This window comes from Danio rerio, chromosome 23 (genome assembly GCF_049306965.1).
Source record: "Danio rerio strain Tuebingen ecotype United States chromosome 23, GRCz12tu, whole genome shotgun sequence".
Lineage (NCBI taxonomy): Eukaryota > Metazoa > Chordata > Actinopteri > Cypriniformes > Danionidae > Danio > Danio rerio.
Window position 1 is genome coordinate 2,781,502 of NC_133198.1, and position 23,807 is coordinate 2,805,308.

At 40.0% G+C, this 23,807-nt stretch overlaps 2 protein-coding genes across 8 annotated transcripts in view; both read left to right on the plus strand.

Moving 5' to 3' along the window:
- Nucleotides 1–3,280, plus strand: part of top1b (DNA topoisomerase Ib) — a 33,412-nt gene extending 30,132 nt beyond the window's left edge. The window contains exon 21 of the mRNA XM_002666402.7: nucleotides 389–3,280. Within this exon, the coding sequence (XP_002666448.3) occupies nucleotides 389–491 (103 nt within the window). The 3' untranslated portion in view covers nucleotides 492–3,280. The remainder of the gene's footprint in view (nucleotides 1–388) is intronic.
- A 7,087-nt stretch (nucleotides 3,281–10,367) lies between these two features.
- plcg1 (phospholipase C, gamma 1) overlaps nucleotides 10,368–23,807 on the plus strand; it is an 81,644-nt gene continuing 68,204 nt past the window's right edge. For 6 of the 7 annotated variants that reach the window (XR_012398260.1, XR_012398259.1, XM_073938161.1 and 3 more), the window contains exons 1-2: nucleotides 10,368–10,563; nucleotides 11,152–11,415. Coding sequence is in view for 5 of the 7 variants with exons in the window: in XM_073938161.1 (XP_073794262.1) it covers nucleotides 11,199–11,415 (217 nt within the window). In the remaining 2 variants the exon portion in view is untranslated. 7 annotated transcript variants of the gene reach the window in all.

A 23,807-nucleotide genomic window follows, 5' to 3' on the forward strand; every position in this document is an offset into this window, starting at 1 on the left:
AAAGGGTCCATTGAAGTACTTCAGCTTTTTAGTATTTGTGTGTCAAATTAGTTTTCAGGTTTCTTCTTTTTCTTCGAAGTAACGAGGGGAAAAACACAGATGCGGGAACAATAGGCGGTTTTCCTCCTGCATGTAATGTCTGTGGGTGGGAAATAGTGGAGTTTCAGGCCTTAAGAAAACCTCCTGCCTCTGTGTGAACTGTCATCATCCCACCTCTCGGCTTATTTTTGGAAAGCCTCCCCTATTGACACAATGGCCCGCTCGCCGGTTTTGTTTTGGAAAAGCGTGGAAGAATATCTCTTTGACCTTTACCCATGCCAAGTGTGCGCATGTGAAAGAGACTTTCTCCAGCAGTGATGTCTTGTTTACCGCTTTCTTCTCTTCGCAGGTGCAAAAAATGGGGAGTCCCGATTGAAAAGATCTACAGCAAAACACAGCGAGACAAGTTCGCCTGGGCTATCGACATGGCAGATGAGGACTTTGAGTTTTAAATAACCTTTTTTTCCTGCTGTTGCTACTTTGTGAAGGGGATTTAGCAGCTTAAATAACACACAGAGCAGGGGTCTCATTTATAAACGTTGCACAAGCATTGCAAAAAACAAACCCTGAGGTCAAATGCAATATTTCCTTCTCTAATCAGGCCTACATTTGAAAATAGTAGTCTATTTAGTTGATTCATTTATCATAATATGACAAATTTTTGCGATTATTTTAGAACTGGCCAATCAGAATTAAGTATTCCAAACAGCCGTGTGATAAGTAAGATATAAAGAACATGCTGGAGGTTGTTATCGCAGAATATAGGCGACAGGCTTATCGGCTGTAGTATTGGCCTTATTCTAAAACGGTCAAACTACTTGCTTTACAAACAAGTGTGCTCGTGACTATACGTAACAAGTAGAATAATATAATAAGACAATATCAGTTTGGGCGAAGCAGTGGCACAGTAGGTAGTGCTGTCGCCTCTCAGCAAGAAGGTCGCTGGTTCGAACCTCGGCTCAGTTGGCGTTTCTGTGTGGAGTTTGCATGTTCTCCCTGCCTTCGCGTGGGTTTTCTCCGGGTGCTCCGGTTTCCCCCCACAGTCCAAAGACATGCGGTACAGGTGAATTGGGTAGGCTAAATTGTCCGTAGTGTATGAGTGTGTGTGTGAATGTGTGTATGGATGTTTCCCAGAGATGGGTTGCGGCTGGAAGGGCATCTGCTGTGTAAAAAAAACTTGCTGTATAAGTTGCCGGTTCATTCCGCTGTGGCGACCCCGGATTAATAAAGGGTCTAAGCCGACAAGAAAATGAATGAATGAATATCAGTTTGCAACATCAAGCAGCAGAACGAGCTGTTTTAACATCTAAGGGCTCTATTTTAATGATCTAGGCTCAAAATCTAAAGCGCCTGCTGCAAAAGGTTTTGGTTGCAAAAGGCATTAAGGTTGTGTCCGAATCCACTTTTACTATTTTAAGGATGAAAAACAAGCTCTGTGCCCCGGCGCATGGTCTAACAGGGCTGTGCTGATTCTCTTAATGAGTTCTGGGTGTGTTTTGAGTATAACCTGCTTTAAACCAATCAGAGTCTCATCTTTCATTCCCTTTGAGAGTAAGATGCGTCGCACCATGACGCAAGTTGGATCCAAGATGGCCGACTTCAAAATGGCCACCATGGTCACCACCCATCTTGAAAAGTTTGCCCCCTCACATATACTCAACCCAGGCTCATTCTGGAAACGTAGCCCCGCGGACATTTCTGGAAACTGCGAAATACGTCCCAAAAGGTACATATTGGTGCAGTTTTTGTTTTTCGTGAATCTGCGAGAGGCTGCTGTGCGCGCTTTTTTGCGTCTCGAACGGCTCTTGTGAGCGCCGTTCACACCCGCACTGTTTTCGCGTAAAGCCGCCGGAGGCCGCTGTCGAGCGACCGTCTGTCCGACTGACTGATTGAACTATTGACTGGGTGCCCGGCCAATCGGCCAACTCACCCTCCTTCTCCTCCTTCCCTAAAACCAAGCAACGATTTACAAAATCTGTCCAGAAAAAAGAAAAGCCCTCGTCTGATTTTGACAGTGTTTTCAGATTACACCACATTCTCGCCCGATTATGAACTTGTTTGCTTTATTTTTTTGATTCTGCTTTTTGTCTTACCTGATTCCTGGAACCGCTCTTCCTCAGACTCAAACCCGGTCGTCGCTGCCGGCTCACCTCCAGGCCTCCGCTCCCCTGACCTAACACGACGAGCTAACCTGACAAACTGGTTGCGGCGAGAAAGCCCTCCACACAGAGGTGAGCCATCAGGCGGCGGCGCGAAGAGACGTAGTGTCACACCGCCCCGTAGCGTTCGCTTGAAAAAGCTAAATGCAGCCATACGCACCTCCGACCATGTAAATCGCAGTCTCCAGAAACGTCCGCGGGGCTACGTTTTCAGAATGAGCTTGGGTTGCATGTACTAATGTGCCACAAACAGGACGTTAATATCACCAACCATTCCCATTTTATCAAGGTGCATCCATATAAATGGCCCACCTGTACTTATGAATCATCTCACAGGCCGGATTAAACCCGTTTGCGGGCCGTTAGTTGGACACCCCTGCACTAGAATAAAAAGTTACGAATTGAGATCGTGCTGGTTTAACACAGACTATAAGAACACCCGAGCCTTGCTGAACACCACGTCATTTCTGCGACTAGCTCATTTCACGACTTCAGTTCTCGGATTTCTTTGGTTTAGCAGTTTATGAATTATCTGTTTAATTAAATAAAACTGCTACCGCTGCAACTATCAAGCGAAATGAACAGAGATGAAAATGTGAATTGAGTAACGATGTAAATAGATGTTTTTAGCTGACGTGTATAAAGTAAACAATCAGAGGAGCCAATGTCATGCGGAGGCATTGCAACCATCTGTGAATTTGTCTGTTTTGTTGCATTTTAGTTTTACTGTTTCTATCAGGGATGTACATTTCGTTTTTGCTTTTTGACGTGTGCAAAGAAATGTATTTTGCTAAAAGTACATGCCGCTTTTTATTATAGTGATTATTCCTGTGTATCCTGTAGCATCGTCCCTTCTTTTATTATTATGTCATTTATAATCTGTATCTCCTGTGGTATACCAGTCTCTCATGAAAAGAAAGTATTTATATGTGGCACAGCACTAGTTATACAACAGAATGAACGCTCTAGAAAGCAGAATGTCACGGATTTTAGTCAATAAATCAGAAGTGGGTCTGTACACTTGATCAAATCGCCATATGGACTAGCGTCTGTCAATATTAAACTACAAGAGGACTATTTAAGTATGACGTCTGCATGTTTTGTCTGTTTTTGTGAACGAATGGCCCATGACCTGTCGAAATAAGTTCCGTTTTTTTTGAAGGTGTAATGAGAGCTAATTTTGTTTTACGGATTAATCAAGAATGTAGTTCGCTTTTTAATTACTCTAAAATTTAACCATTTTAAATGCAGAAATATAACAACAGAAGAATTTAAATTTGGAATAAAATAACATTTGGGAAATACCAAAAGGTATTATCTGCCAAAAAATGCCAAATCTGCAGAAAAAGCACCTGATGTCATGCGCTCCAGCACCAAGACCATTGATACAGCGGCCTAGCAACATATGGCCCGTTTCCATTGAGAGGTACAGTACAGTACGGTATGGGTCGGTACAGGTCACCTTTCTCAAGCTTGCATTTCCACAGCCAACTGTAACATCTGCGATTATATAAAATAAATAAATGAATAAATAAATAAATGTTGCACATATGAACACATGCAGAACCTTACAGTGACTGATATGTTAACAAATTGGAGAAAAGCTACACACAACATACATTTAGTCCTTATTTAGGTTTAAATACAACACAAAAACTAGCCCACAAACCTCTCATCTGTGTCTTTAATTTTCAGCAGCACATGTAGCCTCATTCCGAGTTCATAATAGTTCAAAAGGTGACGATAATAGCTAAACATGGCAGTTTGTTCAGGCTTCAGGTTGCAGAAGCATCATTCGCTGGTGTTTATTCTGGCTTCTCCTTTTTTTTCGCGCTTCTCTCTCGCTTTGTCCATTTCTGAAAGGATTGGATGTCAGAAGCACTCAAGGCTCAAAAAGTTTGTTATTTCAAATATAGATGATTTAGCCTACAGCATGCCAGACAAAAAAACAGTTTTGACATTTTCCTGCGGTGGTTAGAAGTTGTCAGTCAAGGGTGCGTTTCCTAAAACCATCGTCAGCCAACTAAGGTCGCAAGTTGCGTCGTTACAAACATAGTTTATTAACTTGCCATTTCCCCAATCCGTCGCTTTAATCGAACATTGGCAAACTGCATCGCAAACTTGTGCACTTGCAACTACACCTCTGGAGCTGTAATTAGAAACATAGTTCCTGGCTGTGTTCCATTCCCACTTATCCCCCCTATGCCCTATTCCTTTAGAACATTCTAACATTCAAAGTTGAAATTATTAAAATAAAAGCATTAAGCTCATCTCTCTTTGGTGTGATTTGCCTTTAAAGTATTTTTACAGTTCAGTTTTAGCGATCTTCATGTTTACAATTGTGCTCTCTTCGCAGTGCACAAAACATTGATGTCATTTTGAACACAGCCTCATGGCGAAAGCTATAGGAATTTATGATACGTCTCCAAAGCTTGTGAAAACAACAAACAGCATACTTTAATGCTTTTAATCTATAGCAGGTTATTTTTTGCTTGTGTCAAATTGTAAAAGTAGACTTAAAAAAAAAAAAAAGAATAAATAAACAATATCCTACTTAGTCATCGTCATCATCATTACTGTTAATATTAAAGTAGGATTTTTTAAATTTCCTAATAAATATTAAATTAAATTTTATAATAAACAGTCTCATTATTTATTTATTTATTGATATGATTTATGTATGATATGTGTTAGCTTTTGTAAGTGATTTGATGTTTTGGAATAGACTATGTAATGTTCTCAATAATATTAGTAAAGGAAACACAGACCCTATATGTGCCGTTTACATATATTTCAATTAATATGGAAAGCGAGTGCATGTTTTTACCAAAACTACTACTGGATTTTATTTTAAATGTGTGTGCGTGTAAAACAATATAATTTGCACAAAGAAATGATGGGGTTCTTCTCTAAAGAAGTAGTCCCTCCACCTCGTTTAGAGTGTCATTATGGGTGTTTTACGCTACACTAGCGTGGTTCAAGCGATGGATCTGCCACAAAGAAACTAGGGGTTTTGGGAAACACTAGTCACTACATTGTTCTTTCCCCAAACGATGCATCGTACTATGATAGTTCAGCCGCGAGTTCCGTCGTTGTTTGGAAAACGCAGCCCTGATTGAGTCATCAGACTCTGTGTTCCTATTGGTTCTTGGTTTGACACTCATAGCTGTTGTCACACTGCAGGAAAGAGTCTGAAATCTCCTGAAACAGAGGGAAAACCTGATCTCAACAACCATTAAGTGTAGGATTACCATTAAACCATTAGCCTAAGAGTTCAGGAATCTTTTAGAATTTCCCAAAACTGTCATGGCCAAATCTTGGCGGAAATCTCACAGTGTTAGCAGGGCTTAAGTGTGTTAAAGCAGGGCTGGAACTAAACTCTGCAGGGCCTCCAGGAACTGAGTTCGACACCTCGTAATACTGTGGGTGATGCTGTAAAAATGTCCTTGTTTTGTTCAATAGAATTAAATAAAGGATTAGAATTAAACAGGAGGGCTGTATGAATGCAGAACAATAATCTAAAGTGTTTTTATTGACAATAAAAAGACACTTGTTTATTAAGAGCATGAGGCTGGAATGAAGGTTTTAAGGTCATGCTGTCCACATCCTCTGTGCCCTGCTGATCGTGTGAATGTGCCGTGATGGTGTCGATTTGCACTTGCGGCTTTGGTTGAAAACCCTCATCCTTTGAGGGCACTGCACATCTGCACACTTCGCCAGCGCACAGTGCACAGCACGCTTTATTTCTGTCCGACAAATACTCGAACGAGGAGGCTAAGCTGTGAAGAGCGTTTTTAAATCAAACAATCTACAGTCCTTCATTCATCCTCTGAACACAAATGAAGATATTCTAGATGAAATCCGAGAGCTCCCTCATCTTTCATAGACAGCAACAGTCACAAGACACTGAATGAAGTCCAGAAAAGGAACCAGAATCATTGTCAAAAGAGTCCAGGTGTCATCAGTGGTTCAACTGTAATCTTTGAAGATATTTTAGATGAAATCCGAATGTAATAGGCATACGCAGGGGTGTAGGGACGGGGGGGATACGTCCCCCTCACTTTTAGAGACAGATCATTTAGAAACAGGTTATTAATAATAAAATCAACGTAAAATTTTGGATCTCATTCAACTGTCCCCCCCACTTTTGAAATGTCCGCTACGCCCCAGGGCATACGGCTATATGAACAGAGAGATTTATGAGTAGGGCGGGAGGTCATTCCAGACATCCCAAGTCTCCCGGAAGTCCCGGTGCATTTGCGGGAGACAAACTCGGTGAACTCGAGTCACCGTAAGCACCTGAGTGCACGTGTCGACGCACTAACCACTACACCACTGGCGCAGGCTGCTAAATGGTTTTTGATAAAATAACAAGTAGTACATTTTGCACACCGCAGAGTATACTAGGCAGTGTTTTAGGCCCCGTTTACACTAATGCGTTTTAGTTTGAAAACGAATAAGTTTTGCTACGGTTACGCCATCCGTCCACACTACGCCGACGTTTTCGAGCGCCGAAAACGAAGCGTTTTGAAAACGCTGAAGAGGCCGAGAGATCAAAAGGAATCAGGCTCCCTTGTTCTAAATACCCAGAATGCATTGTGCTGTATCGACTCATTCACGATCTATACATTAGGAGGTTTCTCAGTAGCGGAAGTCGTCATAGTTGACGATTTGGCACTAGTCAGTGCGCCGTGAATGGGAGAGTACAACAAATACTTTCAAATACAATCCTATTCGCTGAAATAATAAAATAAAAACTCCATGATGGTGTTATCAAGACTTTCTGAAGAAGGAGAACAATAGTGTGAGACCGCAGACTGTAAAAGATATGGACGTAGTATCCAGGATGGTATGTATAAGTATAATTTCACTCACCTGGGAAATGGAGCCCACGTGAGTGGTTTGTGAGCACAATTAAGTGCACATGTAACAAAGGCCAGCTAGTACGTGCTGTGCAGGTAAACCTCACTTCTCTAACCTCTAGAGATGCTCTAGCGACAGATGCTAGAGGCCATGGTCTTTAGCCTCCTTGGTAGAGCAGCCGACTCCCATGCGGAAGGTCGCCGGTTTGATACCAGCTCGGAGCAAGTTGGGTGGTGTAGGACCGGCGGGGTTACATTGGTGCTGTGACCCGGATGGGAGTGAGGTTTAGGGGGGTGAGTGTAATGGAGGCCAGCTAGTAAGTGCTGTGCAGGTAAACCTCACTCCTCTGACCTCTAGAGATGCTCTAGCGACAGATGCTAGAGGCCATGGTCTTTAGCCTCCTTGTTAGAGCAACCAACTCCCATGCGGAAGGTCGCTGGTTTGAGACCAGCTCAGAGCGGGTTGGGTAGTGTAGGATCGGGGTTACACACACAACATGCCATATCATCTGAAAATTGTTAGAAATTATTTTAAAAGGCAATTGACTGTGTAAAGCCACATAAAACAACACAAAAATATGATGTATATGCAGAGCTCAGCAGCTAATCAGCCGGGATCAGCTGAGGTAAAGTGAGGGCGACCAGGGAGACCTAGCTGTCGCTCAAGTGGCCACTCCCTTAATTATGCAGACTTATTATAACCTAATATAAACTAAACGGATGAGTTATAAATAAATTCACCTCCCTCACAGTTGTCATGAAGGGTAATATTAGCTATATGAACCAAAATCGTTCTTTGTACTAGGCTGTAAACACCTTTTTTTCTGCTGTAAAGTCGGCCATTTTAACTGTGGGCTCAATAGAAATTAGCGGGACTAGCAGAATTTCGATAAATTGCATTTTGGTTTCTTCCGTATTAGCTTGATGAGGGAAAGCGGGATGCTGCTGCTTGTGTGAGACTTACCGTACGTTCACACCGAAAGCGGCGAGAGCCTCCAAGGTCGCTCTGGCCGCCCTGGTGACAACGCTGTCTGCCTTCAGCTCCGGCGGCGAGAGCGTCAAAACTCGCTACATCGATCTCGTATTTAAAGGAGCCGTTGCAGCATATCAGTTTTCCTGCATAAACATGTTTCTAGCGTGAAAATGTTGCGCACTTCTTATTAAATTCATTTAACAATGGAAGATCAAGTTGCGTGTGGTGTGGCTTTGCTCTATTTATCAAATATGTGTCTATATGTCTGAAATATCCTGAAGCAGTTTTGTACGTCACGTCGCGTGAGATTCCCGCTTTTTTTAAGATAAATATAACATTAATGCACATCTGTAACTCGCCAGTAACTTATTTAAAGGGCCATGAAACCCCCTCGTTTCAGCAGGGTGTTTTCACACCTCTACTTGGGAAAAAGTCAGAAAAGTGGGCGTGTCCAGCTCTGTTTAGGGGGGAGTGTCGGAGGAAGAAAAGTGGTAGGGTGTGGGAGTGTCTATTTGGGCACGCGCGAGTTTCAGTCAAAATACTCACACACATGAGAAAGTGATGGTGTTTAACCTACATGGACATCTGTAGTGGAATTATTTGCCAAATTATTAAATGGTGGACTTTAACTGCAGTTTGGCTCTTTCATTCAGGGAATTCATTCATGTCCCTCGCGACAAACGAGATATTTGATTCGAGGATCTGCTCTAAGCGTGTATTTTCATGCAATGTTTGATACCGCACGGCGAATGAGAGAAAAAAAACCTCAGCATTTTCCGGAAACTTAGATGCTCTCGGCAGGTAGCGTCAGAAAGCGGCGTGTGTTATTCCGGTCACAAAATGCGGTTAAAAACCCTACACGAAGTTAAAGTTTGGTTGTGGTGCTAACATGTTACGGTGCAATAGTTAAATTAGTTCGATACGAACAAACTGAATAAACAAAGAGCACTAGTCGCTCACTTACCAAATCTGTAGAGACAGGACAATCAGCAGCAACTAGAGCCGCGTCTTTATGAAGAGAAGACTACAAGCAAATCCAGATCTCAGCGTTTGCAGATGAGAACAGCTCTCAGGTAAACAATGTTCCTCCTTAGACACGTAAGTTATTGTTGTCGAGCGTCGCGTACACTGTTAATCCACACGTGACGCCAGCTGAGCTCTCACAGAGAGAAAAAGAAAACAAAACTTCACTGCAGCAAACTATAAAAGCAACACTTCACGCTTGGTTTGCCAACACAACGTGGCGTCTATGTCGTGTAAACACAGTAATGAATATTAATGAACTTGCACAATAGAGCGCGCTGATTGGTTTGAACCAAGCCTTACTCATGCATTAATGCATCACACTGTAAGACGTAATAAGACACACTCTGGCACAGACGTCCAGTCTGCACGCTGGAATACACGCTATTATGTCATGACCGTGACGCAGCTTCAAAAATTCGTTTCAAACAGGAAGTACGAATTTGCTTAAAATAACGCAAAAACAACCAATTTACACTTTTTAGTGAAATATAGGTGTCTTAATAGTGTTTTTAGCAGTGTGGGACACATATACCACTGTCAACAGCTCAAAAAATGTGTTTTGGTGTTTCGTGACCCTTTAATGCATGTTCGTGTAAGAAAACATTGTGAATAATTGAAAATCTGGCGACCGCAATCATCAAACCCTTGGGAACAACTGTGCTCGGAACCAAAGTTCACAGATCTGTGTTCTCTGAACTCCTGTGGACGTCTTCATTCTGACTGCTTGCCGCCCGAATCGCGTCATAGCTCATTACCATAAAGTTGACTTGATTTCAGCTCTCCTCGATGCCCACGCCGGCAAAGACGCGCAGCGCTGCTCCTCACTGCCGGCTCTCATTGAAAATGAATGACCTCCAGCTACTTTGATGCTCTCGCCGCTTTCGGTGTGAACGTACGGTCATAACGGCAGCCAGAAGAGAGAACAACGTCAAATGTACTGTCCCGCTCCATAGAAGACACTGCATGACAAACACCTCACACAAGTGGTCATTAATTTCGTGTAATTTGACACAAATATTATACCATATATATGTTAATACATATAAATAGACATACTGTATGTTTAAAAAAATCTAAATATTAAAATCTTTTAATGCTGATGAGCGTCAAACATCTTGTGTAAGTGTCCGTGTGAAAGGTTATCAAACCAGATATCTTAATTGCTTAATTAGTAATTAATTACTAGTTTTGAAGTAACTCACCAAACACTGGAATTTTGCTGTGCTTCCATACACACTTGAGGTGGCAGTGTGCGAGTGCTGAAAGTGCGCACTGTGTCTTTAAGAGGCCGTTTGCTGCCCCGGCTGCAGGGCTCGGCTGGTGGGGGGAAGGGCTTCACTCAGCAGCTCATGGCGGAGAGAAGAAACTCTCCGTCGGCTCGATCACCGCGCCGATCCGCCAACACGGCAGAGCACCGGACGACATGAGCCTGCGGAGATTGCGGACAGTCAGCGTGTGTGTTTCTGCTTTCGGCGAGTCCACAGAGCTGCTGCATACAGACACGGTGAGACATAACAGACCTGGCTTATTATTATTAGTAACTGTTAGTAGTATTATCATCATCACCACCACCTCCGTCAGCTCTGCTAACAATATAGGCGCTGCTCCGTGGCTTCATATACAGCCTTCCTGTTCTCATCTGTGGAGTAAAACCGCGACGACGACCTCTTATTAATAAAGCAGAATCTGTGATTTTTTTTTCTCTCTCTCGTTGTTTGCTCATCAAAATAAAGCGTTGTTGGTCATATCGAAGCAAATCACGCATCATAAGTCAGATCAACTCAATTTAATCTACTTAAACATACTAGAATTGAATGATTAGCTTTGATTAAGATCTGCTGTTCTTGTGTGTGATATAATAATATTAATAATCCGTTATGCTCTCATAATCAATACATTAATCACAGCTAATGACTGTGTATTTTTAAATATATAAGTATAAATTAGCATATAGGTGAAGTGTGAATGTACACATGTGGATGTATTGTACAGCAGGCCTCTCTCTCTCTATGTGTGTGTGTGTGTGTGTGTGAGCTCTCCTTTATGCCTTACATTTGCTTTATGTGGTGTTTCTGATGCTTGTTTTTGCTAGGTGTCCTGTGAGCGTTTCTGAGAGGAACTGAAGAACAAACAGGGGAAATGGCTGCGAGCGCGGGCTTCTCCTCCAATGGACCTGTACCCTGGGCTCTGAGCGACACCGAGGTGAACAATCTGTACCGGGATCTGGAGCTGGGCACCGTACTCACGCTCTATTACTCCAAAAAGTCCCAGAGACCCGAGAGGAGGACGTTTCAAGTCAAGCTCGAGACCAGGCAGATTATCTGGACCAGAGGAACGGATAAAATCGATGGCGAAAGTAAGTTCCCTATGCTAATCGCTGCGGGTTTGGATTCAGAAACCAACAGTTTTTTTTAAAAAGCCCCAAAGTGTGTGTCAGTTTTCTGGGGCTCGTTTTTGTTGTGTTGTCCATGACTGGAGCTGTTAGAACCAAAACATACAAAACATGCCCTCCTCCTCCTCCTCTTCTCTTTCTTTACTCCCGGGCAGGGCCAGACTGAGTCTGCACTGTAGAAGTGCTGGGCTCCACACAATCAATTTGTGTTGGGACGACGTAAAGGAATTAACTTAACTCATTAGTTTTCACTAATTTAAGTTGATCGAACATAAAACCATTGAGAAAAAACCCTCAAGAGTGGTGTTGTTTCAGCTTATTTAAAATAAGTAGCTTGAACAAAGAGCAAACTTAATCTTTTGAGTGTGCTGACATTTATATGCTCTTCCTGCGCAGAATTCTCTGTGGATTTATGCTGATTTTAGGACTAAAACCTAGTGGATCTGAACAAAAAACAGCTCCATTGTAATGTCCAAATATCAGTTTTATTAAGTTCAAGTTGTATTTATTTATATAGCACGTTTCCAACTGCAACAAAGTGCTTTACAGAGAGAAAATAACACATGATATGAGCATAAAACAGCAATAAACGCAGTAAAAACAGCAATAAACACATAATAGGAAGGAACATAGAAAGATTATCAATAAAAGAGCAAAATAAAAATACAAAATAATAATAATAATAAAACATTTTTTTCCTAATTAAAAGATGCTACCACAGTTGACCAACACTAAACACGATAGAGAACAAGACCATTTTGATCCCATTCCCAACACCCCACCCCCCTCATTCTGAAAGGGATGGACTTACCGTACGTTCACACCGAAAGCGGCGAGAGCGTCAAAGTAGCCGGAAGTCATTTATTTTCAATGAGAGCCGGCGGCGATAAGCGGCGAGGAGCAGCGCGGCGCGTCTTCGCCGGCGTGAGCGTCGAGGAGAGTTGAAATGAAGTCAACTTTATGGTAATAAGCTATGACGCAGTTCGGCGGCAAGCAATCAGAATAAAGACGTCCATCGCTTGATAGGAGTTCAGAGAACACAGACCTGTGAACTTTAGTTCCGACCACAGTTGTTCCCAAGGGTTTGATTATTGCGGTCGCCGGATTTCCAATTATTTAAATTTAAATTTTTTAAGTTGCTGGCGAGTTACTGATGTTCATTAATGATATATAAATTTATCTTAAAATAGCGGGAATCTCACGCGATGTGACAGTACAAAACAGTACAGCTGCTTCAGGATATTTCAGACATATGAACACATATTGGATAAGTAGAGCAAAGCCACACCACACGCAACTTGATCTTCCATTGTTATATGAATTTGATAAGAAGTGCGCAACATTTTCACGCTAGAAACATGTTTATGCAGGAATGTAACTGATAATGCTGCAACGGCTCCTTTAAATATGAGATCGATGTAGCGAGTTTTGACGCTCTCGCCGCCGGAGCTGAAGGCAGAGAGCGTTGTCGCCAGGGCGGCAAGAGCGACCTTGGACGCTCTCGCCGCTTTCGGTGTGAACGTACGGTTATGCTTCAAAGGATCTAGAAAATAAATGCGTCTTTAATTTAGACTTAAAAATAGGCAGCGACAAAGCCTTTTTTAGTTCTAATGGCGGAGAGTTCATGAGGTGAAGACCTGCTATGGCAAAAGCACGTTCGCCGTTACTTTTGAGGTGGACCTTTGGAACTTTTAATAAAAACTGATCAGCGGAACGCAAGTGTCTTGGAGGAGTGTAGTTAGGGCCAAGACCATGTAGAGGGCCAAGACCATGTAGGGCTTTATACACAAAGAGAAGGGTTTTACATTCGATTCTTTGTGTCATCATTAAAACATTGTAAGTTTTGACGACATTTTTTGTTTAAAGGTTATCAACAAACAACAACAGGATCCTCCCAGGGTCTTAAAGAGTCTTAAAATGTCATAAATTTCACTGGAATTCACTGAAATATTGTCTTGTAGGTGTTCAATCATTATAAACAGGTCTTTAATTTTCCTCTGTCCAAGCAAAGCTGCCCTATCAGGCCAACATCCATCCAATCACCAACAATCCATATAAATAACACCTTGCGATGTGACTATTGCGAATGAACACATTGCGATATCAATGCTGAAACCATATCTTGTGCAGCCCCAATCTATAAATAACAACTTTTTTATATTTAACTTTTTTTGTACTGTAAAGAGATGCGATTTACAGCATTTATTGCAGCAGTTTCTCCAAATTAAATTCTCTAATCAGGGAAAGAAATCTTAAAACAATCACACAATTCCTCATGATAATAACAGAGCAACTCAATCAGTTCGGACCAAAAGCCAGCAAATGTGTATTTCTGATTTGTCTCTATAATAAATAAACCTTTAACATTGTTAATCATGTCATTCAAAAAGAAATATTATGTTGAGAAAAAATGTTTGCGACTAGAGTTTTACTTGTTTTGACACATTAAAATGTCTTTAAGAAATAATATATATGAGCAAATCTGTGCAAATGTCAACCTTGCCACGAAAAAAATTAAGTTCTCACCAAAATACAGGAACTGTTTTTGGGTGTTTTGTTTTAGCAAGTATTTTACAGTGCTTTAGAAATACTCAAATGTATCTGTCAGTGTTTTCAAACTATTATATTTGATTTACCAAACTAACACAAGTGGCAATTTCACATCTGTCACATACATAACGGCGAGATGTCACATCCATAACAACACTTTTTCCTCATAAATGTAAAAATATTAAAGAGAAAATCAAACCAATTTTTGTTTTATAGAGAGCCGACTCTTATCCTTTTGATTAGCGTAAATTGTTTTGGTTTGTGCAATTTAGTTTGCAGAGTTTGTACAAAGTGTGTTGTGTACTGTAAACCCGCAGACTTTTTGTCACATCCATAACACATGTTAGTTTTCCTCATACAAAGTACAAAACGTGTTTACTGATGATGTTTTTCTGGACCCATAACTCTTGTTTTATAAATATGAACAGATGTTTCAATATAATGTTAACATATACTTTCTCTGTGAATTTATATTTTGAGTTTTTACTGCACACGTCACATCCATAACGCAGGAATCCAGGCGCAAAATCCAGCTGGAAATCCCAGAATAGCAGCAGAGTTTAACTGGTTTTGCTTTTATTGTAAAGAGATGCGATTTACAACATTTATTACAGCAGTTTCTCCAAATTAAATTCACTAATCAGGGAAAGAAACTTCCAAACAATTACTTAATTCCTCATGATAATAACTGAGCAGCATATGACTGTTTATGCACATTATATTCCATGATGCATTACTCAATCAATTCAGACCAGAAGTCAGCAAATGTGTATTTCTGATCGTTTATGTCATTGTCTCCATAATAAATAAACTTTAAACAATGTCATCAAAATCATATCATTAAGTAATATTTAATCTAAAAACGGTTCAAAACTACTACAGCCACATTTGTTACAGAAAAAAAAAATTTATATAAATTTAAAAAAAGAGGAGAAATCAGAGAAAAAAATGAAAAATTTAGTTGAAATTTTGTAGCATGTTGATATATTTTTTTTTTTGCAATATTTTGCTTGAATTTAATTGTATCATCTTTCAATTTCTCAATAAAGTGAGTAAAATATTGTTTTAATAAATCGGTTTTGTTTAAATGCACCACATTACATGCCTATATTCATTGAGAAATGGATACAGGCATGTTCAGTGAATATAGGCAATGTCAAAATGGTCAAAGCCAAACAAACACACACCGATTTCTCATTAAAGTGGTTTCAGAATGTCTTCATATTTCGAAAAGTGCATTCTGACAGCAAAGTTACGCAAACCTCTTTCACTTCCCAGATTAGAGCTGAACAATATATAGTTTAAACATCCATATTGCCATGTGTGTATCTGCAATAATCACAGGATCAGTTTATGAATTAAAAATTAAAGGATGAAGATATTATTATTATTTTTATTAAATGCATTTTTTGTATTGTTTATAATAGTTTATTGAGTGAAGACTTTGGTATTTTACATTTGATTGTTCAATTTCTATGTTTCAACACTGTTAGAGTCTCCAGATCAGTGGTAGGGAACCACATGTGGCTCTTTGACCAAAACTATGTGGCTCTCCAGCGCTCTCCCTTCAATACTATTTTACAGTTTTAAACAATCGTTACTAGAAATCTGTTTCCTTTTGAAAATACAATTACAATTGTCTTTTTATTGTTTAGTTTTTTTTTTTTTTACAGCAAAACGAATCAATTTCGACAATTGCACGCGTGTACACTGAAAACAATTGTTCAAAGATGATTCCTTGGATTTACTAAATTTTTTATGTTAAGTGGTTGTAAACAATTTATTTGGGCTGAATTTAAACAAACATATTAAGTTGAACATTATTAAACTTAATTTGTTTGTTTAAATTCAACACAAATAAATTGTTTGCAACAGTTCTGCATGCAACCCTTTTTGTAGTTGTATTGCTGTGGATAAACTTGAATCGCGACACTAATAAAGGGCAAATAACTAAATAATAATTTCTATGTTAACCAATCGATCACATAATTACCATAGAAACAGAAGTTGTTTGCTCTTTATTTTCTAAATAATAGTAAAATAAGTTTTTGTTGTTTAAAACTAGCCACAATTGAAATGTTGCTGCATAGTCTATTTTATTTTTAATTATTTGATTTAACTGTTGTTTATAATAGTTAAATGTTTGTTTATTTTAAATTAGGCTGCTTTTCAGAACAAAATAAGAGTTTGTTTACCAGAATTTAAATTAATTGTCCCTTCACTATTCATGGATTTAACATGTGATGCTTCATATTTGTAATAAATTAATAAATTAAAGGTTTTGTTTTAGCTTTGTTATTTATAGCAGTAGTAACATACACAGTTGAAGTCAGAATTATTCGCCCCCGTTTGAATTTTTTTTTCTTTTTTTAAATATTTCCAAAATGGTTTTTAACTAAGCAAGGAAATTTTCACAGTATGTCTGATAATATTTTTTCTTCTTGAGAAAGTCTTATTTGTTTTATTTCGGCTAGAATAAAAGCAGTTATTCATTTTTATACACCATTTTAAGGACAAAATTATTAGCCCCTTTAATCTAATTTGTTTCCTGATAGTCTACAGAACAAACCATCGTTATACAATGACTTGTTAAGAACCATTGTTATACAATGACCGAATTAAGCCTTTAAATGTCTCTTTAAGCTGTATAGAAGTGTCTTGAAGAATATCTAGTCAAATATTATGTACTGGCATCATGACCAAGATAAAATAAATCAGTTATTAGAGAAGAGTTAATAAAACTATTATGCTTAGAAATGTGTTGAAACAATCTTCTCTCCGTTAAACAGAAATTGGGGGGGGAGAAACAGGAGCTCTAATAATTCAGGGGGGCTAATAATTCTGACTTCAACTGTATGTATACATACATATATATATATATATATATATATATATATATATATATATATATATATATATATATATATATATATATATATAGATATAGATATAGATACAAGAGCAAAATTCAAGAGAAACAAAAATTTGTACAATTTAGTTGAAATGTTGAAGTTTGTAATTTTTTCCCCCAATATTTTGCATGAACTTAATTATATTATCTTTCTTTTTCTAAAGATGTTCTGTGACTAAATGATTATTTTTAATAAATATATCCGTTTAAAAATTCTGTTTTGTTCAAATGCACCAAAATATTTTTATTATATTAACTGAGAAATGAAAAAAATATTCATTTTCAAAATGGGGTGTATGTACTCGTCTATATCTATCTATCTATCTATCTATCTATCTATCTATCTATCTATCTATCTATCTATCCATCCATCCATCCATCCATCCATCCATCCATCCATCCATCCATCCATCCATCCATCCATCCATCCATCCATCCATCCATCCATCCATCCATCCATCCATCCATCCATCCATCCATCCATCCATCCATCCATCCATCCATCCATCCATCCATCCATCCATCCATCCATCCATCCATCCATCCATCCATCCCTCTCTGTCTGTCTATACACACACACATCTTTGCTGAAAAAAGGTTTCCAACCCCTGCATCGGAAAACCATGAAGCACTGTTTTAAAAGATTTATTTCGTTTAAAGAATTTTTGCTTGCATTTTATTATATATTATGCAGATTCACTGCATATAAAACACTTGAACACTGGAATGAAATATTTCAAATAGAGCTATTTAAATCGACTAGTGAAATTATATTCATATCGCAATACACAATTGAAGTCAGAATTATTCGCCCCCTTTGGATTTTATTTTCGTTTTTGAATATTTCCCAAATGGTGTTTTACAGAGCAAGGAAATTTTCACAGTATGTCTGATAATATTTTTTCTTCTGGAGAAAAGCTTACTGGTTTTATTTCGGCTAGAATAGAAGCAGTTTTGAATTTTTTTAAACACCATTTTAGGGACAAAATTATTAGCCCATTTAAGCTGTATATTTTTTATAGTCTACAGAACAAACCATCGTTATACAATAACTTGCCTAGTTAACCTAATAAACCTAGTCATGCCTTTAAATGTCCCTTTAAGCTGTATAGAAGTGTCTTGAAGAATATGTAGTCAAATATTATTTACTGTCATCACGGCAAAGATAAAATAAATCAGCTATTAGAGATGAGTTATGAAAACTATTGTGTTTAGAAATGTGTTGAAGAAATCTGCTCTCTGTAAACAGAAATTGGGGAAAAAATAAATAAGGCGGTGAATAATTCTAACTTCAACTGTATATCGCTGCAAAACAAAATATGGCAATATCCTATTTAAGTCGCGCAGCCCTTCTTGAGATGTTTGTTTTGAATTTCCTTGGAGGAAAACTGATTTGAGAGCGCTCTGGTTGGTGTGTCGGGGCTCATGTTCGACGTCCGCATGTGAGGTGTGTTTGTCTGTAAAGTTGGTTTTCTTCTGGCGGGCTGGATTGCACTGCTCTGATTGAGTGTGTGTAGACACACACACACACACACACACACACACACACACATACACAAGCATGTGGCAATAGTGTGCAGTGCTGACTGTAGGACAGGCCCATCTGCGCTGCTGTTTTCCTGCGGCGGGATGTCTTACACACAGCTGCGCTCTGCTCCGGATGCACCAGCCACACTAAACAGAAGAAAAAAAAAACACCCAACGAGCCTCGCGCTGCCGTAATGTGCGTCTGAAGTTATACATGACTTTCTTAAAGCCATGTTCAGTCGGCCAGATGGATGTGTAGGGATATAATGAGCAAATGATGTGGAAATGATTGGCTTTAATGTGAAATTTGAATTCTTTTTGACATATTTTGATATTATTTCCTATTATATTGAGCTTCTGGATTAGGTCTTATTTCTTTTATGTTGGGTGGGATAATAAATAAATCAAATAAATATAGCTTCACTAGCTTATATGTATCCTTAAGACACCTTTAACATCCTAACCTATTATTATTCAGAGTTATTCTCATCCTCTCAGACGTCATGTAATGTTTTCTACGACACACACATGACCGCTCTTCAGAAAACACGTCTTTATTCAAGGCTTAAGCGTATATAATAATAGAGGGATGTGTAAGAATGCTGTTTAACTTTATGGATCATTTGCAACCGCGTCAAGCATTTGTTTTGTTTTGTGCCAGTGAAGGTAGAAATGTCAGGTGTAGCACAGTGTGGAGGAGCCGGACTGGCATATCACGCTCCGATTGTTCTTTAAGCTGAAGCGATTGTGTGTTTGATAATCGGCACGTCTGATAAAACACTCTTATGAATGTTTCTGCCAACATGGAAGTGCACTAAAACTTTCCCACAACCTGCCTCACCCTCGGACCAGGGGCTCATGTTGACATACAATCACCGGCCACTTTATTAGGTACACCTTACTAGTGCAGAACTGCCTTGTTCCTTCGTGGCTCAGATTCAGCAAGCTACTAGAAACATTCTTCAGAGATTTTGCTCCGTATTGACTTGATAGCATCACACAGTTGCTGCAGATTTGTCGGCTGCACATCCATGATGTGAATCTCTCATTGCACCACATCCCAAAGCTGCTCTATTGGATTGAGATCTGGGGACTGTGGAGGCCATTTGAGTACAGTGAACTCATTGTCATGTTTATGAAACCAGTCTGAGATGTCATCCAGTTTTGTGACCTAAACTAAAGTGAGGACTATTGATGCTTTATAAATCCCTTATAAGTGAAGTTTCACAACTAATTTCGAAAGGAGCACGATCTGATTGACCGCAGCTGGTCTCTCATCTACAATCATGAGTTAGCCAATCAGATTACTCCAAACTCACTATAAGTAGCCTAGCAATAAATTACTCCCTTCGTTTTTCGAAGAAACCCCCCATCCACCCCTTCTCCCCTTTCCTTCCTTCAAAACGGGAAGCTCTCGAGAACGACCTGATTTTGTACTCCCCTTGCATGCGCAATCGACCAGACGGGAGCTCAAGGGTCCGTTCTTCGTACGTGGATTACTCAGTTAGCTGGATTTGGATGTTGACGATTTGGCACAATCCAGGATCCTTTCGTTCTTCAAAACTCCTCTGAGGCCCCGTTTACACTAGTGCGTTTTAGTTTTAAAACGGCGTTTTAGATCAAAACCGATTTGCGTCCACACTAGCGTTTCACCTAGCGTCTCTGAACATATCTCGTCCACACTACGCCACCAAAAACATATATCATGTGACCATTTGTGCACTCTGGGCATGCGCGTTCTAGTATAAACAGGAAGCATGCGTCTCGCTCGGCATTTGGTTATTGTTAGTCAACAAACGCCGGTTGAACAATGAACGCGATGGCAAAGAAATCAAGAGAGGTATTTTTGTGGACAGACGACGAGGTCGAGTTGTTACTAAACGTAACAAATGAATAACCGCACAATGGCGCCTAAAACAGACAATAGTGCAAACAACGCTCCCATTTCTGTGTCCATGTTGTTGTTTACAGTGAAGGCTGGTCTGCTGTCTTCCGGTAGCATTAAAGCCATGTGCAGTCATTTGATAGGAACTTGACGAATAAGGGAAGGGTACAGTGACATCCACACTGAGACGGAGCTGCAGCGGTTAAGAATGAAAACGGCCTCTCCAGCGTTTTCAAAACGCTCCTTTTTCGGCGCTCGAGAACTCCGGCGTAGTCTGGACGGATGGCGTAACCGTAGCAAAACTTATGCGTTTTAAAACGAAAACGCATTAGTGTAAACGGGGCCTGAGACTTGTTGTCATAGCAACAGTTCTGGTAGCTCAAACCTGCGTAGGAGCAGGCTCATTTCATATAAACAGGATTAGATCGGGTCAGTTCAAGCAAAGAATACTGAAGGTATGTACCAAATGTTGATAATAATAAGAATTATAAATGTTAATTTGAATAGTTTATTAATCATGTACTAAGGCTTATTGAATGATCTTAAAAAACACCAACTATTCCTAAATAACTGGCTTGTAAATCACGCGATACTGAATTTAGTAGTGGAAAATAAGTAATTAACAAAGTATGAATGTACAAGTATTAAGCACATTATAAATGTGCTTATAAGTATCGCCAGACGAAATGTGCGGACATTTTTTACTATGTCTGTGCAGAATTTTGTAATAAATCTGCAGGTTTATGTTGAGTGATTTTAGGAGGATCACAACTAAAACCTTAATATATAAAATAAAATGTTATACCTTTTAAACTTTAATATTTGCAAATCCAATTAGATCCGCTTTATTTGGTAAAACGGCAAGTCTCTCATATAATATCTCTACTAAAAGACAGAAAATATGACTTTACAAACTGTATTGTAAATAAATCAGATGAACATTCTCATTCATTCATTTTCTTGTCAGCTTAGTCCCTTTATTAATCCGGGGTCGCCACAGCGGAATGAACCGCCAACTTATCCAGCACCATTTTACGCTGTGGATGCCCTTCCAGCTGCAATCCATCTCTGGGAAACATCCATACACACTCACTCATACACTACGGACAATTTAGCCTACCCAATTCAACTGTACCGCATGTCTTTGGACTGTGGGGGAAACCGGAGCACCCGGAGGAAACCCACGCAAATGCAGGGAGAACATGCAAACTCCACACAGAAACGCCAACTGAGCCGAGGCTCGAACCAGCGACCCAGAGACCTTCTTGCTGTGAGGCGACAGCACTTCCTACTGCGCCACTGCGTCACCCCTCGAACATTTTCATATTATTCAATAATCTTACTGAAATTAATTTTACAATCATGTAGTTTTAGTTATGTTGTGATTTTTATAAAATCTGAATGTTCCAGGAGAGAAAACCCTAACCTTAAAGTGATCAAGTGTTGGAGAAGTTCACCAATGCACCTGAAAAGGGCTTCAATTAGACCCCGTTTACACTGCCAGTTAAATGTGACCCAATTCCGATTTTTTTGCTCATATGTGAGACAGATCGGATTTGTTTTATGGCCGTGTAAATACGAAAAAACGGCATGCATTCGCATATTCAGAGGTCGGTTTCAGGCCTCCTTCATGTGTGGAAATAAATCAGATATAGATCGGATATGTGACAATGCGACTGTCATGTAAACGGGCAGGTCGGATTTATTGAGGCGTTCCGTTCTGTACATCATTAAACTTGCAACAATGTGCTGCTTCTCCGCGGTGTAATGACCTAGAAGGAACATCATGTGTGGAGATGCCGACGCGGTAAACAACATTAGAGGAAACACAGAGGAAAGTGTTCAGTCGCCACACTTTGCTCCCACCAGACCTGAGATCTCTCTCGTACGCACAGATTCCTCTGAATAGTTGAGGACATCATACAGCATATAAACCATAAGCGCAAGCTGCGATGACGGCCCTTTCCCACCTCTGCCTCAAAATCATTTTAGAGTTGGACGAACTTCGTGTTGTAACTTTAGCTTTTTGTCGCTATTAATACACGCACTGCGGGCTACACATAGAATAACTTTATTCTCTCCAACACCAGTGCGCACACAGGCTAAGGCTACATCTTCAACTACACACACATCAGGGCCATACCATTACATAAACTGCATGGGGGTAAATCTGGACTAAACCATTCACTGCTTATACTACACTTCACATATTTCGCAGAGCTAAAAACAAGACAATTTCTTCCACCGTGGCTAGTGTGGAGCAGGTGCTAGAACCCGGCTTTATGCATGCGCGACATCGTAAATTGTATGGCAAGTGTAAACGCATGAATTGGATATGGGTCACAATTAAAACAACGTGTAAACAGACAGGCAAACAAATCGGATATAGGCAACAAATCGGAATGGGGCATCAAGACCTGACAGTGTAAATGGGCCCTGAAGTGTGTGTGTCTGTGTGTGTGTGTGTGTGTGTGTGTGTGTGAGAGAGAGAGAGAGGGAGAGAGCTTGGGGAGTTTGTTTTGATGTGTTTTTCTGGATGTGCTTGTGGCAGGGCTCTCTGTTAGGTGTGTGTGTGTGTGTGTGTGAGACAGGAAGACTCTTGGTTGTGCTGTTCAGTCTTGTGTTTCCTGCTGCCCTGTTTGGAATTGTCAAGCGGTTCTCCTGCACCCAGCCTGAGCTCCAATCACAGCGCCCGCCTTTGTCCTGTGTGTGTGTGTGTGTGTGTCCATGTGTGTCTGTCTGTCTGTCTTTGCGTTTGCCCGTGTGTGCGTGTGTCTTTGCATGTGCTTGTCTCTCTGTGTCTTTCTGTTTGTGTGTGTCTTTGTGATTGTCTCTGCTTGTGCGTGTGTGTGTGTGTGTGTGTGTGTGTGTGTGCGCATGCGCGCGTGTGTCTTTGCATGTGCTTGTCTGTTTGTGTGTGTCTTTGTGACTGTCTCTGCTTGTGCATGTTTGTGTGTGTGCGCGTGTGTCTTTGCATGTGCTTGTCTCTCTGTGTCTTTCTGTTTGTGTGTGTGTCTTTGTGATTGTTTCTGTTTGTGTGTGTGTGTGTGTGTGTGTGTGTGTGTGTGTGTGTGTGTGTGTGTGTGTGTGTGTGTAAGGGTCTTCCTCGGCAAGACTGTAGTGTTTGTACTCTTCATCTTTCTTGTGTAAGAAGAAACAGATGGAGTCAGTGCAGACGGCGGTGTTCAGCTCTGCCCAGCTCATATTCTGCCTGTTATTGTTATTCCAGCACTGCCGCCTTTCTTCTGCTCAGTTCTTGTCAGTTCAGTTTATTGTAACTCATATCTAAATTAACCCTGTGCAATGCATCCAAAAGTGACCATTACAGTGTATATGTAATATCCCCATATCACGAAGAAGCAATAAACACTATTCATTTGATGTGCCGAGCGTGTGTGTGCTGCATGTTGACCAATCAGAGGAGGCCTTCACTATCTTCATCTCCAGTAGCTGCTGCTCATATGAACACTAGTGCTGGGAGAA